Below are 14,335 nucleotides of genomic sequence, written 5' to 3' on the forward strand. Positions count from 1 at the left end.
GATGACACCGCCTGCTGCCAGGTGTCAGGACAGCACATGGCGAGGCCCTGCAGAGAGGCTGTGCCTTTAGACCTGGGGCCACAGCCACCCGAGTGCGGGGTGAGACCCAGCCAAGTAGCACTTATCTAGCTCCTGCTGGAAGTGCTGACGAGGCCAAGCTGAGTACCAAGGGGAACTTTGCTCTCAAAGGCGGCAGCGCCTCTGGGGCGGGTGACGGGGGAGCCTGTGCCCCCGCCAGGACCTGTGAGTCTGACGTCCATGGCAAAGGGGAGACGTGGTTTTTGACCTCTGGATCTTCAGGGTCATATGGTGTCTCTCCCAGGTGCACAGTCACCAGGAGACAGTGAGGTCTGCTGACCTGGATTTCATGTAGGACAGCAGCATACCCTCTATTTACCTGCCACACCTGTCAACCAGCAGGCCAACCACCAAAGACCCCAACAAGCCGCCCAGAGGAAACATGGACACCGTGCAGGACCACAGGAGCAGCAGGGCCTTCCCATCCATGAATGTTCCATGTCGCTCAAAGTAGGTTTCATTATAAAACGACTTGAAGACCTGAAAAACACGACCCGCCAGCGGCCCAATAGGCAACTCAAGAGGAAGAACGCCCTGAGCATTCTCAGCTGCCCCGTGTCATCGCAGAGAGGGATGTGTCTACCAAGTGTGCAGGTCACTCAGTGATTCTCTGCTGGTGATAAGAAAATGATCTTCTGTGCGATGGAGTGAAACGAGGAACCAGACTGCATGCAATATGGTTAAAATCCACTATAAACAACCCATTTTTCAGAGCCTTACTCTGCCAGAGACAGCATAGAAAATATGCCAACTAATTATGTGGCTTTGGGCAAATGGGATAACCCAGCTTAAGCCCTCATCTCTTCAGTGACAGGAAGAATTTGTGAGCATTAATTGCAATAAAGTGACTCAGAAAAGGTGACCCAGGGCCAGGGGTGCAGTTCTCGCTTAGCACGTGAAAGGCCCTGGGTTCAATCCCCAGGGCTGCAGAACAGAAAAAGAAAAAAAAATGTTCCATCAATGGTAATATCCATAAGTAAACCAATCTCTCTCTCTCTCTATGTAATATCTACATGTAAGTAATTCACACACACACATATAGGTACCGCAGAACCACCTACGTTTATGACCTTGATTTTTCAAAATTCATGCTGGGAGTGGAACCCAGGGCCTCCCACGTGCTGGGTAAGCTCTCTACACTGAGCCCCACCCCCAGTCTGATTTTTTTTTTTTTTCTTGTTGGTCCAGGGGATTGAACCCAGGGCTCTACCCTGGCCACCGCCCCACCCCCCCCAAGTCACTTCTATGTTACTTTGAGACAGGGTCTTGCTAAGGTCCTCAGGTGGCCTCAAACTTGTGATCCTCCTACTTCAGACCCCCTAGGAGCTAAGACTACCGTACATGCTACTGTATTCAGCTTTTAATGACATCGATTAAAAAAAAAAAACACAAAAAAAACCCCCAAACCCTGCAGAACTCACCTACTGGGCGAACAGTAAGTCTACCTGTTCTCCTCCTGGACCCTGTCCCCTCTTCTCCTTCGGGGGTGTCTTTTCTGCAACAGTCCCCATCTGTCCTGCATGCCTGGTCTCCCACAATATGCCCTATCAGTATACAAATGTGACTCCTGCCACCTGCCACCCAGCTTCCTCTCTGCCTCTCCCTCCCGTCCAGCAAAACCCCTTCAAAAGTGCTGTTCTCACCACCTGCGCCTCACCCCACTGTTGCCTCCTGAGCCCACACCACCCAGGTTTTTGTGCCAGGCTCTCATCCCTGCTGCTCTCTGGCCACACTGAGTGCATCCGTGCCCTCCACAAGGTCAAAGTCCTGGGCCAGTTCTCTTCCTCATCAGAACGACCCTCTGCCTTGCCCAGCTGTAGGGACACTGTGCCTACAGTACACAGGACGAGGACCCTTCTCTCCTTTTCTTGTGCTTCTCCTGGCTCCAATCTCAGTCTCTAAATGCCGGAGTTCAGTTCTTGACCCGTTACCTTGGCCATCTACAGGTGGACCCAAGGAGACCAGGGAGATAATCCAGGTCCCCCGGATCCTAGTGTGCCAAGAAGGATGACAGTCCTGGGAGGAACTGTCACACAGTCACAGATGGCCGCTGTCTCCCACCTCCCGCCCGTGGGCCTGCTCACCCCGCCACCCCCTCCCGCCTGGTGCCCACCTGGTGCCCACCTGGTGGGGCGTGTTGACCACGGCGATGTTGTAGCCATACTGGAAGGCGGAGCCGAAGGCTGCACTCAGCGTGGCCAGCACCAGCGTGGGTGGCAGCCGCTGTAGAGGACGAGGCCCAAGGTCAGGGACTGTGGGTTGTTCCTTGGGACCACCAGGCCTCTGTGGGGTGGGCATGAGGGGGGTGTGGCCTCTCCTTCCCTCCGCCTGGGACCAGAGGTGGGGTCAGGGGATGCGGGCCATGCCTAGGAAGTGGGAGGAGGTGGCTGGTGGGGGAGGGGGTCCCAGCTGGGGCTCCTCAGAGATCTGAGGCCTCATCCCTTGCTCCCCGCAGGCATTCGCCTCCTCCCTGAAGACAGAGCTCAGCACCTCCTGGCTCGCCCTGGGCCAGCCCAGGGATGGCGCATGGAGCCAGGGGCTGCCGGGAGGCCCTGCTCCGGAAGCTCCCTTTCTAAGGAGGTGAGGAAAGAAGAACAGAAAGAGAAGGTGACAATGGTGAATTCCCAACAGTGACAGGCTGTGAGGATCCCAGAGCAGGGGATGGGGTAAGGCCATGGGCTGGGGCCCTGTTCAGCAGGTGGACAGGGACGGCCTCTTTGAGAGGTGCCTGCTGAGCAGAGAGCTGGGTAGATCCCGGGGGTCAGCGGCAGGACTGGCCTTCCAGACCGAGGGAGCCTGGCCAGGCCCTGGGGCCACCTGCTCTGTTTTGGCTCCAGAACAGGCCCTCAGGACATCGGGGCATCTCCGGAGCCTGTGGCACAGTCTCCAGGGTGGCTGTCACCTCCAGGGAGGCTGGGGGTGTGGGCGGCGCATGGCCTGAGGGTCAAAGTCCAAGGAGTGGGCAGGGGCACTGAGGCCAGGTCTGTGACTGTCTCTCAGAGCTCCAAGAAACCCAGGTCCTGGACCAACTGTCCACTCCACGGGGTGTGCCCCTCCCCGCTCTAGTGCCACCAGCTGCCTGACTGCCCACAGCCCTGAGTCCAGTACCAGGCAGGAGGAGAGGGGCCGGATCCCGGCCTTCTTCAGAGGCCACCTCCCTGAGGGCGGGAGCAGGACTTGCGTGTGAGGAGGGGGCTTGTCCAGCACCGTCCAGTCTTCCTGAACCTCGGGAGCTGGACTCGTCCCACTGTGCTTGTGTCTGAGCAGAGGCCTTCGGGGGGCCGCCTCCCTGCACTGTCTCTTTGGGCAGGCAACCCCTGGCCCTCCCTGCTAGAAGTATTTCCAGGGTCTTCACCTCCCTCCAAGATCCCCACCCTTTTTGGGAAAGGGACAAGGACAGTGCATGGACACTTACCCCCTCCCTGGGTGGGGTGGGCGGAGGGGTCCTCGTCCCTGACCCCGTGCTCTCCATGCTTGTTTAGGTTGGAGGACAGGTGTGCTGCCTCCCAGGTGACACCCGAGCCCTGCTCTCCACTGGAGCCTGACCAGCCTGCTGTGTCACCTGTCCTCTGGGTGGCCTGGCTTTATGACTCTTTTGTCCTCTGAACCCTGATGACTTTCCCCAGGAGTCTTTTCTGCTTGGAGGGTTGATAAAATGTGTGTTGATGTAGCCAGTGACACGCAGCAGCAGCGGGAATTCAGTCTTTGCATTTGCTGAGCCCCAACCAGAAGCTCCCTAGTGGCCCAAAGGAGGACAATGCTATCTCTAGAAATGAGGAGTTTCAGAAACCACGGCGGCGGCCGTGGCTGCACCTCGGGGGCTCCTCCTGTGTGGTTTCTCTACAGAGGCTTCTTCCCATGCATTGGGGTGAATTCTGGGGTTTGTGGGTAAAACCACCCCTAGGGCAACTTTACCTGGGTGCAGAGTCACACACAGGAGGCTGAGCGTGGAGGAGGATTCCAAGTTCAAGGCCAGTTTGGGCAACTTAGCAAGGCCTTGTCTCAAAAAAAAAAAAAAAAAAAAAAAAAAAAAAGGCAGGCCTACAATTCCACCTCCTAGAGAAGCTGAGCAGAATTGCAAATTTAAGGCTAATCTCAGCAATTTAGTAAGACACTGTCTCAAAAAATAAAAGAAAGTTGGTGAGGGGCTGAGAGTGTAGTTTAGTGATAGAGTGCCCTGGGGTTCCATCCCTAGTACCAAAAAAAGGTGAGGAGTACAAGGGATATAACTCAGGGGTAGAAAGTACCAAGTTCAATCCCTAGAACCACACACACACACATACACCACAACACACACACACATATTATATTTGACTTATTTAATACTTGTGTTAGTTTTCCATTACTACAACAAAATACTTGAAATAATCATCTTAAAAAGAGGAAAGGTTTATTTTGATTCAGAGCTTTGGAGATTTCAGTGCATGATTGGTTGGCCCTGTTGCTTTTGAGCCTGTGTCGAGGCAGCACATCATGGTGGGATCACTTGGTAGGGGAAGCCCGTTCATCTTATCCAGGAAACTTAAGAAAAGAAAGATAACTTCCCAGTGTGGTGGCACACGCCTGTAATCCCAGCAGCTTGGGAGCATGAGGCAGGAGGACTGTGGGTTCAAATCCAGCCTCAGCAAAAGCGAGGTGCTAAGCAACTCAGTGAGACCCTGTCTCTAAATAAAATACAAAATAGGGCTGGGGTGGGGCTCAGTGCCCCTGAGTTCAATCCCCAGTACCCTCCCCCCCCAAAAAAAAAGAAAAGAAATGTAAGATACCTGGGTCCCACCATCCCTTTGTGCCCCCAGCCACCCAAAACCTCTTATGTGCAAAGAACAGTGCCGTCAGGCAGGTGTCCGGGCTTCCTGTTCAAGAGCCACTCAGCACACCTTGAAGCACTGCCGGCCTTCACGTACTGGCCGATGCGTGGCCTTCGCATAGTGAGGCCTTCGCACAGTGAGGCCGCATTCCTGGCCAGGCCGCGGGGGTCTCAGCTGACCCTGCATGAGCAGGACCCCTGGCTGGGTTTCCCTGGACCGTCTGGTTGAGCTTCGGGAGGCCAGTTGTGTTTATCTTGCTGGTCACGCTGTCAGTGACAGTGGGCATCCCTTGGTGTCCCGGGGCTGAGCAGAATGTGGGAGGACAGGCGCAGTCTCAGCCGATGGCAGGGGGAGAAGAGGAGCTGTGTGTGGAGGAGAGAAGCCACCTCCCGGCCTGTGCGCAGGAGGGAGCGGGACGTGGCTCCGCCGCCTCAATCCTCACTCTTCGAGGCACCCAGGGACAGACCTTGGTGCAGCAGAGATGTGGAGACGGCACACTGTCTCACTAACGCCACATCCCACAGGCCCTTCCAGAACGGAGATAGCCACTGCCCGCTGCTCCTGATGTCCACTCCCCCTGTAAGCAGCACAGTGCACTCAGGCTGCACAAAGGAAAATCCGTCCATCGTAAAGGGCTGGCATTTAACCTGTGACTACATCCTTCCTAGATGGCAAAATCCCTTTCTTTTAAAGTGTCCTTTTCTCATTTTGATTGTAGATGAGCTTTCAATCTCTTCTCTCTTTTCTTTTTTTAGTGGTCTCAGGAATTAAACCCAGGGGTGCACTACCCTTGAGATGTATGCCCAGGTCTTTTTATTTTTTATTGTAAGACAAGGTCCCTCTGGCCTCCAACTGGCCATCCTCCTGCCTCAACCTCTGGACCTGCAACCTGGAACAGTGCCTGGCGCATAGTAGGTGCTGACAAACGGCTGCGGTGCCCCCAGAATCAACTCTGGCGCTCCAGACCGCATGGCCAGCTTCCCTTAGACACATTCTATGAGCCGTTTCTTCTCAGCATGTCCAAAAATTGTATCATCTTCTCCCAAAACCTGCCTCCAAGACCCAAACCATTCCCCATTGACCCCGTTATAGACCTGTGGGGGCACCGGATTCCTTGCTTCTGATGGCCAAGTGGTCCCCAAATCCCACTGGTTGGCCCTCCAGGTGCCCCTTCCTTCAGCCTGACCTCAGCTGGCTTGCTGGACCCCCACCTCTTCCCTGCCAGGCACACTGGGATAATCTTGTGATTAGTCCAGAGCCAGAGTGGCCCCGGGACTCGTGACTCGGCCTCCAGGCTCAGCTCCCCTCCGCTGGAACACCCCGATATCCGCTTCCTGCTTCGTCTTCCCCCACAGGTGACATCCTGTGTGTCCTTTCTGATTCCCCATCTCCCTTCTCTGCTCCCAGATCTCTCTCCTGGTGCGTGATTCACTCACCCCTGCAGATACTCAGATTCTAGATATTTCCATGTGTGACTTCCTTGTCTACGCTGAGCTGCACGTGAGCTCACACCAAAGCCCCCAAGTCTGACCTGTTGCGCGGGGATTGTTCCAGACTCCCTTGCGTTCTTTTCTGTCCTCGCCCCCTCCTATGGTGAGACGGCTTCCAGTACCTGCCGCCTACCATGAAGCTGTTCCACCCAAGTAGGGGTGGATGGTGGTCTCTCGTGGTATTTTACTAATGGGCTATTTGTCCTAAGATTCATCCTGCTGGGTGCAGTAGTGTGTGTGTTTATAATCCCAGCCACTCAGGAGGCGGAGACAGGAGGATCACATGGTTGAGGCCAGCCTGAGCAACTTAGTGAGGCCCTGTCTCAAATAAAAACTGTGAAGGACTGGGGTGCCCAGTGGTAGGGCACTTGTCGAGCATGCTACAGGGCCTGAGTTCAATCCCTAACATATTAAAAAAATATAATAATGCTCATTCCCATTTAGGTAGTTAAAAATACCTAAGAGTCATACATGCCGTAGGTCTGAACACTGTGAACACGTGGAGTCATTTAAATCTCACGACAGCCACGTTGTTGAGGGAAACAGACCAGTCGAGAAGCAGCACTCGGGGAAGTCTCCACTTTATTTACGCCGGTGGGCCCAGAGGAGAACAAACTCCAAATTCTGAGCCTGATGCACAGTTTCTCACGACATTTATAGGTGATCTGGCTTCATCTTCGGCCCATCCTATCTTTGGGGCTTTTTTCTTCTTTAAAAAAAAGAAAAAATCCTGGGCTGGGGTTGTGACTCCGTGATAGAGCGCTCGCCTCGTGGGTGTGAGGCACTGGGCTTGATTCTCAGCACCACGTATAAATAAGTGAATGAAACAAAGGTCCATCAACAACTAAAAAAAAAAAAATATTTAAAAAAATCCTAACCTAGTGGCTGAAGGCCTTGGGCAGGGTCTCCAACATAAAGCACGCTTATAGAAGAGATGAGATGCCTCTTTTCACAGGCATCTGTTACGTCTCTAGCCTTGGAAGCCTGGCACAGGGGTGTTTACCCTTCACGAGGGTCAGACTCCGAGGCCAGTGGTTTACAGTCTGAAAGGTAAGGGCCCGTGGTTAATCAGGGCTCTTGAAGAAAGGCCGACAGAGGGGAGGGCAACCAGCTCCTCCCCAGGCATTGGTTTTCACCATAATGCTTTAGTGGTTTCATTTTACAACCAGGTCTGGTTTTGCCATCACGATGAGAGACATTTATCATCAGTTCAGTTTTCAGCTGAGTACAGAATAGCTTAGTGAGTGGCCTGCATTGCACAATTAGTAAGGGGCAGAGCCAAGGTCTGGGCCTGGGGAGTAGGTGTGCAGGATCAGGAACCTCCTGGGCTGCTCGAGGGTGAGTTCACAACAGTGCCACAGTCCCTCGAGCCCTGGCTTGGGCCCCACCACTCCTTGTGTGCAGGACCTCCATCTTTGCTGGTTCTGTGCTCTGCTGCCGAAGGCCAAGGATGGTTCAACCACGACCCTGTGCCTTGAACTTCCCCTACGCCTCGCTGTGCTTCCCTGTTGGACTCATTGCTGGTGCAATCCCCATTCCACACCCACAAAAGTTTCTCTTGGCTCCCACTGTTGTCCCCGGCAGCCCTGGCCTCTGCCACCCTTATTCCAGGAGATGTCACATTGTGCCCTAGGCCATCCGTGCCTTCCTTCCCACATGGACAGTTTCCCTCTGTATTTTGTACCTACCCTCCTTACACACATGCACGCACCAACACACGCACTCGCACACGCCTCTTGATTATTCACGTCTCTTAAGAAAAGTCTCCAGTGCTGCCATGTTGGTGTGGGGGCACCTGCTTCTTCCTGGTTCCCCACTCCTGCAGCCCCGCCTTTAGGCCCCTTGGTATTCACCACGAACCTGGGGATCAGGTGCCTTTCCCAACCTTAAACTTAACATCTCATTTTGCTGTTCTTTCAGCAGAAGAGGTTTGCATGCCTTGTCCACTCCAGACACCCCCCCTCGAGGGCTGACATCCAGCACAGCCCAGGGAGCAGGGAGCAGCCCTCCTGCTCTGATCTGCTCACGGAGAATTGGGTGCATTCTTGGTGAAAAGTTATCAGATCGGTTTTATTAACTATACAGAAGCAATTCCATTTCCCCTAGCAATATAATTTAGGATCATCAATTTGAACTCAGGTAATATATCCCCAGGGACCCTTCTCCAGCTTTCTCTAAGTCATTATTCTTGATACCACTCTTTGCAAGTCAGGAGAAGGGTGGGATCAGAGGATGAATTCGGCTTTCCACAGTGCTGGTGGCCCCAGGAGGTCCGTGGGGCCCCAGAAGAGAGTTAGTTTCACTGACAAAATTGGATTCCTCCCATCTGTCCCTGTAGTACCTATTTTTGTTAGAAAAGAGCCCCACAGCAGCTGGCCCAGCAGGTGAGGAATGACGGTGTGCAGACACAGGGCTGGGCAGAGGTGACCCGGGGGGAGAACAGCATGGAGGCCCCTGGACTGTCCCTCTGGGCGGGGAGGTCAGCCTGAGACCTGTGTTCCACACCAGACTCGTTCCGTTTCTGGACGTCACAGGCAAACAGAAGTCAGGGGAAAGTCCTGGGAGGAGGCTCCACGCAGACCTGCTCCACGGGCTCCTCTTCACTGCTGCTTTGAAGTGTCCGATGGAAAGGTTTTCAGCTCCTCCTTCTCCGGGTGGATTCCCGACACCTTGTTCAAATTGGCGAAGATCTGATTGATCTCGATGAAGGTCTTGTTCTTGGTCTCGGGGACAATGAAGAAGGTGTAGACGGTGGTGAGGAGACATACTATGGCAAAGATGATGAAGCTGTAAGCACCAAGGCCCACCTGTGGGGAGAGGCAGATGAGGCTGTACCAGGTCCTCGCTCCACTGTTGGGGTGTGGGGGTGCTGGGGCCCCGGGTCCCACTCACTTGAATGAAGGGGAAGATCAAGCCCACAGTGAAGTTGGACAGCCAGTGGACACTGCCCCCGATCATGAAGGCAGCTGGCCTGGAGGACTGCAGGAAGACCTCAGTGATGATCAGCGCAGGGATGGGACCTGCGGGGGGTGGGAAGCAAGCGGAGTTGTCTCCCCGAAGGCGGAGCAGCCACAAGGGGCCCTTGAGTCCTTGGATGTGCTGGTGACCTGGGCACCGGGCTCTAGGGACAATGGGGTATCTCCAGGACATGGGGGCTTCTGAAGTGGCAGTGTGAGGAGGCAAATGGGAGTTCACAAAGATGTCTGGCACAATGGGTGGCATCCTGCGAGAGCAGCCAGCCAGTGGCCCATGTCAGGATCACAGGTTGGCCACCTGTATCACAGCTTTGATGTTTTTACCCAAATTATGCCCCACCCAAGCCCTGCACAAGAGGAAGAGGACAGGAGCTCTCCCTGGGCCTCCAGGGGAAGCTCAAGCCAGAAGCTCAAGTCGGCGGGGGCGGACAGGGCACTGAAACCATGAGGTCAGCTCTGGGGCACATACTGGGCCCGACGGCATGTCCTATGACATAGATGATGACGCAGGCAATGCTGACATAGGGCATCCAGGAGACGGTGTCCTGTGGGGACAAAACGGAGCTGGTTAGCACCTGGCAAGGCAAAGACCAGTTGGGACAGGGACCTGGGGGGCTTTAGCCACTCTGCCCAGGTGCAGGGATGGCACTTGTTCCACAATGCCACTTCAATGAGCTTTGAAGAGTGAGCATAGAGGGGGCTGTCGGTCGCTGGTGGGCCAACAAATTCACTCTTGTGCCTTGTCCTTACAACCTGTCCTCTCAATACGAATCAGGGCCAGCACAGCTCAGTCCCCTTCCTTACCTGCAGTGCCAGAGCCACGGTCAGCACAGCGCAGGCCATGAAGCAGGTGGAGAAGCCCAGGAGCAGCAGACGCCTCCTGCCCCAGAGCTCCACCACTAACACCTGGAGGGGGGTTTGGAGGAGGGAGGAAGTGGGTTCTGGAGCGGCCACCAGGTGCCTTCCTGGCCTGGCCGCACCCCTGCTTGGAGCTGCCTCTGTGGGAAAGCCTTGCCATCCGCATACCCTCTTCCGAGGGGCTGGGAGGGATGGGTGCCCACCCATGTGCACACTTAATAATCACGTGCCCTTGTGTGGCCAGCAGGAGGTCTGCCTGTGTCATTAGGCCCTGGCTGACCGTCCTCTAAGGAGACGTTACTTCAAGGGCCTCTTAACCCTGCAGCCCTAGGCCTTAGGAACCCCCCAACCACTGGGTGCCGGGGACCTCGATGCCATCAAGAGATTCTGCCTGCACAGAGGCCTGGCCACCACCCAGAGATGGTGGAGAGCCGTGAGCCATGGGCTATTGCAGGGCCACCATGATGCCCAGTCGGGCTGTCTCTGTTCTTGCCATGTTGTGGCCCGGTACAACTCCGGGTCCCCACTGTAAGAGGTGGAGCAGAGCCACCCGACACACTGGGAGCTTCTGGAGTGGTGGGGTTTGGGCCTCCATCTTTGGGGGTCTCCACGGGAGCTGGAGACCTCAGAGGCTGGGCGTAAGGACCCAAGGGCGTGATGGCCCCTCAGGTCCCGGCTCCCTCCTCCGTTGGGAGGGGTGCTCTCCAGATGTCCCTGCGTCCTCGGTGGCCAATGGGGCCTCAGCTCCCGGGGACACTCACAGTGCACACGGTCATGAACACGTTGACGGCCCCGGTGCCGGCCGTCACGTACTGGACGTCGTTGGCCTCCACGCCGGCGCTCAGGTAGATCTGGTCCGCGTAGTAGTAGATCTGGAAGGGGACGGCAGGCAGGCCTCAGGGACCTGCGGGCAGGTGGCTTGTGCCCGGCCCCGCCGCCCGCGCCGGCCCGGGGGCACCCACCGCGTTCACGCCGGACAGCTGCTGGCCGGCCATGAGGGTGATGATGGAGATGAGCTGCCAGCGCAGGGACTTGAGGTGGAACAGCTTCCGCACCGAGATGAAGCCCGCCGCCCGCTCCGCCTCGTCCTCCCGCCGGATCTCCTCCACCTCCTCGTCCACCTCGTCCCAGCCGCGCACCCGCCGCAGGGCTGCAGGAGGGACAGCAGAGGCGTCGGGCCACCCCGGGCAGCGGGAGCGGGACGGCCACCTCCACCGCCAGCCAGCGGGCCTTACCTTTCCTGGCAGCTTCTTCGTTTTTCTTCTGAATCAGCAGGTACCGGGGGCTCTCGGGGAAGAAGGGGAGCAGCAGGACCTGCAGCACGGCGGGGACCGCGGTCAGCGCCAGGAGGATGGGCCAGCCTAGGGGCAAGCGGCTTGTCAGAGGCCTGCACTGCCCCTGCCAGGCACCCTGGGGGGACACAGGCCTTCCCAAGGCAGACTCCCAGCAGATGCTCAGGGAATACTTACAGAATGGCCAAGTGACGGTGGCCACCGCACACCTACCAGGTGGGCTAAAGGGAAAGGCCTGACCGTACCAAGTGCCCGGCAGAACACAGGCGAGTGGGTGTTCTCCTGTGTCACCCTGCCCACATGGCGTCCTTCAGAAGACACTTGTCAGGAGCCCGGCACTCGACTGACCTCGCCAGCCCACCCCAGGCAGGTGCATGGACAAGTTTGTGCCCAGGTCACAGGGACTGACCGCTGGAATGGTCAGAGCAGCATTGGTTATGGAAACAAAACCAAGAAACCCTGCAAGATCTGTAACAGTCCACGCAGAGTGGATGCGGGAGCCGGGGTGGGAATTTGATACCGAGACCAAACCCAGCCAGCCACAACGTGAACGGACACCAGGCCGAACGACATCTCCGCCAAGGTAAGGTCCTGACGTCAAGTGCAGAAGCAGGTGAGGTTAACCCCGTCGTGAGCAAAGGTGGGGAAGCAGGAGGCGAGGGCCAGGATATGACTACGGGGTGGGGAGACCTGAGTGAGGGGCACAGCAGGCCTGGGGGGCTCCTGCCCTTCTCATGCAGGGGCTGGGTTTCCGTTTGATATTTGATTTGATTTCTATTTTCATTCATTTCTCCTTGATTTTTGTTTTTCCTCCTTATTGTTCATGCTGTTGCCCAATAAAAATATTCACATAAGGAACTGAGCACCTCGGGGTCTTTCTCCAAGTGGGGTAAGCCCTGCTTTTCCCCTGGGCACCAACAGGTGACCAAATGGGCATTCATGTGTCAGGCACTGGCCTAACTTCCTGTCCCGGGTTAACTCACTGCTTCTCTCAGCGCCCTTACTGGGGAGGTTCCAGGACCAGCCCCACTGTACCCATGGCAACAGTGAGGCCTGCAGAGTGTGGGCCGCTCGGCCAGGTCACACGGTCATTTGGGAGTTAAGTTGAAGCAGGCTGATCTTAACCTTAAATTTCATTCCATTTAAGGCTATAACCAGCTGACAATCAGTGAGGTACCACTGGTCTCTTACAGTAGAGTCTAGCTCTGCAATGGACCAGCCACACCCACACTGAGACATGACCTTTCTCAAGTCACATTTCAACCTCAGAACCTTCTCTTTAGCCTATAACCCCGGGGTTCCTGACCAGCAACCTGACCTCCTACTTTGTCCAGAAAACAAGTGCCATAAAATGCAGTTCAAGTTCTGCCCTGACCACCTCGCTCCAGGCTGGACCATCATCCAGAATCCAGGGGCCTGGCTAGTCTTGGATGCTTTGACCATCCCCCGCTGTCAGGTTTGTGGCAAAGGCTGACTTCTTACCTCCCAGGTAGGCCACTGCTACCTGGCCTCTGAGCCCATCCCCGGGCCCCGCAAACTCCTAAGTTGCTGAAGCTCCCCAAGTACAGATCCAGATTCTGTTTGTCTACCTTGCCCTCCCTTGACTTCTTTGCAGCCTTGGACACTGGGCCTGCCCTCTTCCTGTGCATCTTCTAGCGTCTTCTCTGACCCCGTTGTCTCCTGGCCTTCCCTGTTTTTTGAGTACTTGTTATGTGCCAGGAACCATGCTGGAAGTTCTAAGATGGGCAAGGCCAAGCACTGCCCTCTGTACACCCAGGCTGCAGGAAAGTCAAAGTAAGAACTGGGAGCCCAACGTGCCCCTCAGGATTTGCAGTTCACCAAAGACACAAGAATTTTGTGTCTCTTCTGCCCAGGTCTGCAACACTGTCCTACTGACCCCTAGTCCAGGCTGTCTCTGAAGCCCCTCTTCCTGGGCAGAAGCAATCCCTCCTTCCTGCGCAGGACAGAGCTCTGCACCTTGCTCCAAGTCCCGCTGGTTAGGAGCTCCTGGGGACAAGAACCTGGTGCATTCAAGTTGGGTCTCAGTTCCTAAGGAAGGTGTGGCACCTCAACATAGGTGCCCTGACTGTAGGAGTGACGGGAAGGCAGGAGGGTGTGGCGGTTAACACAGACTCCTGGATCTATATCCCCAGAGGCCTTGGGCACGTTTTCCAGTCTCTCTTCTGTGCTGTAAGATGGGTATAACCACAGCACGTGCTTGCACGGGGCTGTCTGGAGGAAGGTACGGAGTACTCTGGAAGACTCGGCTCCTGGCCCCCAGCACTCTGTTTTGACTGGTGTGATGATTAAAGCTGGTTTTCCTTTCAGAAGTTCCAGACCCAAGACAAAGAAAGCGGGGTGGTGTGAAAGCAATACCAACTATGGGCACACTGCTGGCTGCCACTGTGGGGCCACTGGCCACCGTATGGACAGCCTCTGAGCAGGCCAAGAGCCGCTGGCCTTCCTGTTCCACCTTGCCCATCTCCTACGGGGAAGCTGGCACCAGCACTTGTGCTGCAGAGGGACAAACAGCACACCAGCAATGTGGACTCAGGGTAGCAGAGGGTCCCAGGGACAGCCAGCCCACCAGAGAGAAAAGGCCAGCCTGCAGACGCTTCCGGGCCTGAGCAGGCACCTGCGCAGGGGAGGCGTTGCGGGAGGGGCAGGGTCCCCGCTCACCTTCTTCGTTGGCGAGGATACTCCGAAGACCAAGCAGCTGGGCTACAAGGATGCCGATGGTGATGAAGAGCTGGGGCACCACCCCGAGGGCCCCCCGCAGGTTTTTAGGGGCCAGCTCCCCTAAGTACATAGGGACCACATTGGAAGACACACCT

The 14,335-nt window shown here is 56.0% G+C and overlaps 1 protein-coding gene across 6 annotated transcripts in view; it reads right to left on the reverse strand.

Annotated features, from left to right (window-relative positions):
- Positions 1-8,418: 8,418 nt before the first annotated feature.
- Slc2a5 (solute carrier family 2 member 5) overlaps positions 8,419-14,335 on the reverse strand; it is a 23,508-nt gene continuing 17,591 nt past the window's right edge. For 4 of the 6 annotated variants that reach the window (XM_005334791.5, XM_078025211.1, XM_078025214.1 and 1 more), the window contains exons 5-12: positions 14,181-14,333; positions 11,445-11,570; positions 11,172-11,359; positions 10,971-11,081; positions 10,156-10,257; positions 9,821-9,896; positions 9,269-9,396; positions 8,419-9,183 (exon numbers count right to left, since the gene is read on the reverse strand). In XM_005334791.5, the coding sequence (XP_005334848.1) occupies positions 8,977-9,183; positions 9,269-9,396; positions 9,821-9,896; positions 10,156-10,257; positions 10,971-11,081; positions 11,172-11,359; positions 11,445-11,570; positions 14,181-14,333 (1,091 nt within the window). In that variant the 3' untranslated portion in view covers positions 8,419-8,976. The remainder of the gene's footprint in view (positions 9,184-9,268; positions 9,397-9,820; positions 9,897-10,155; positions 10,258-10,970; positions 11,082-11,171; positions 11,360-11,444; positions 11,571-14,180; positions 14,334-14,335) is intronic. The other 2 variants (XM_078025212.1, XM_040287892.2) reach the window with 2 other exon arrangements.

This window comes from Ictidomys tridecemlineatus, chromosome 11, assembly GCF_052094955.1.
Source record: "Ictidomys tridecemlineatus isolate mIctTri1 chromosome 11, mIctTri1.hap1, whole genome shotgun sequence".
NCBI lineage: Eukaryota > Metazoa > Chordata > Mammalia > Rodentia > Sciuridae > Ictidomys > Ictidomys tridecemlineatus.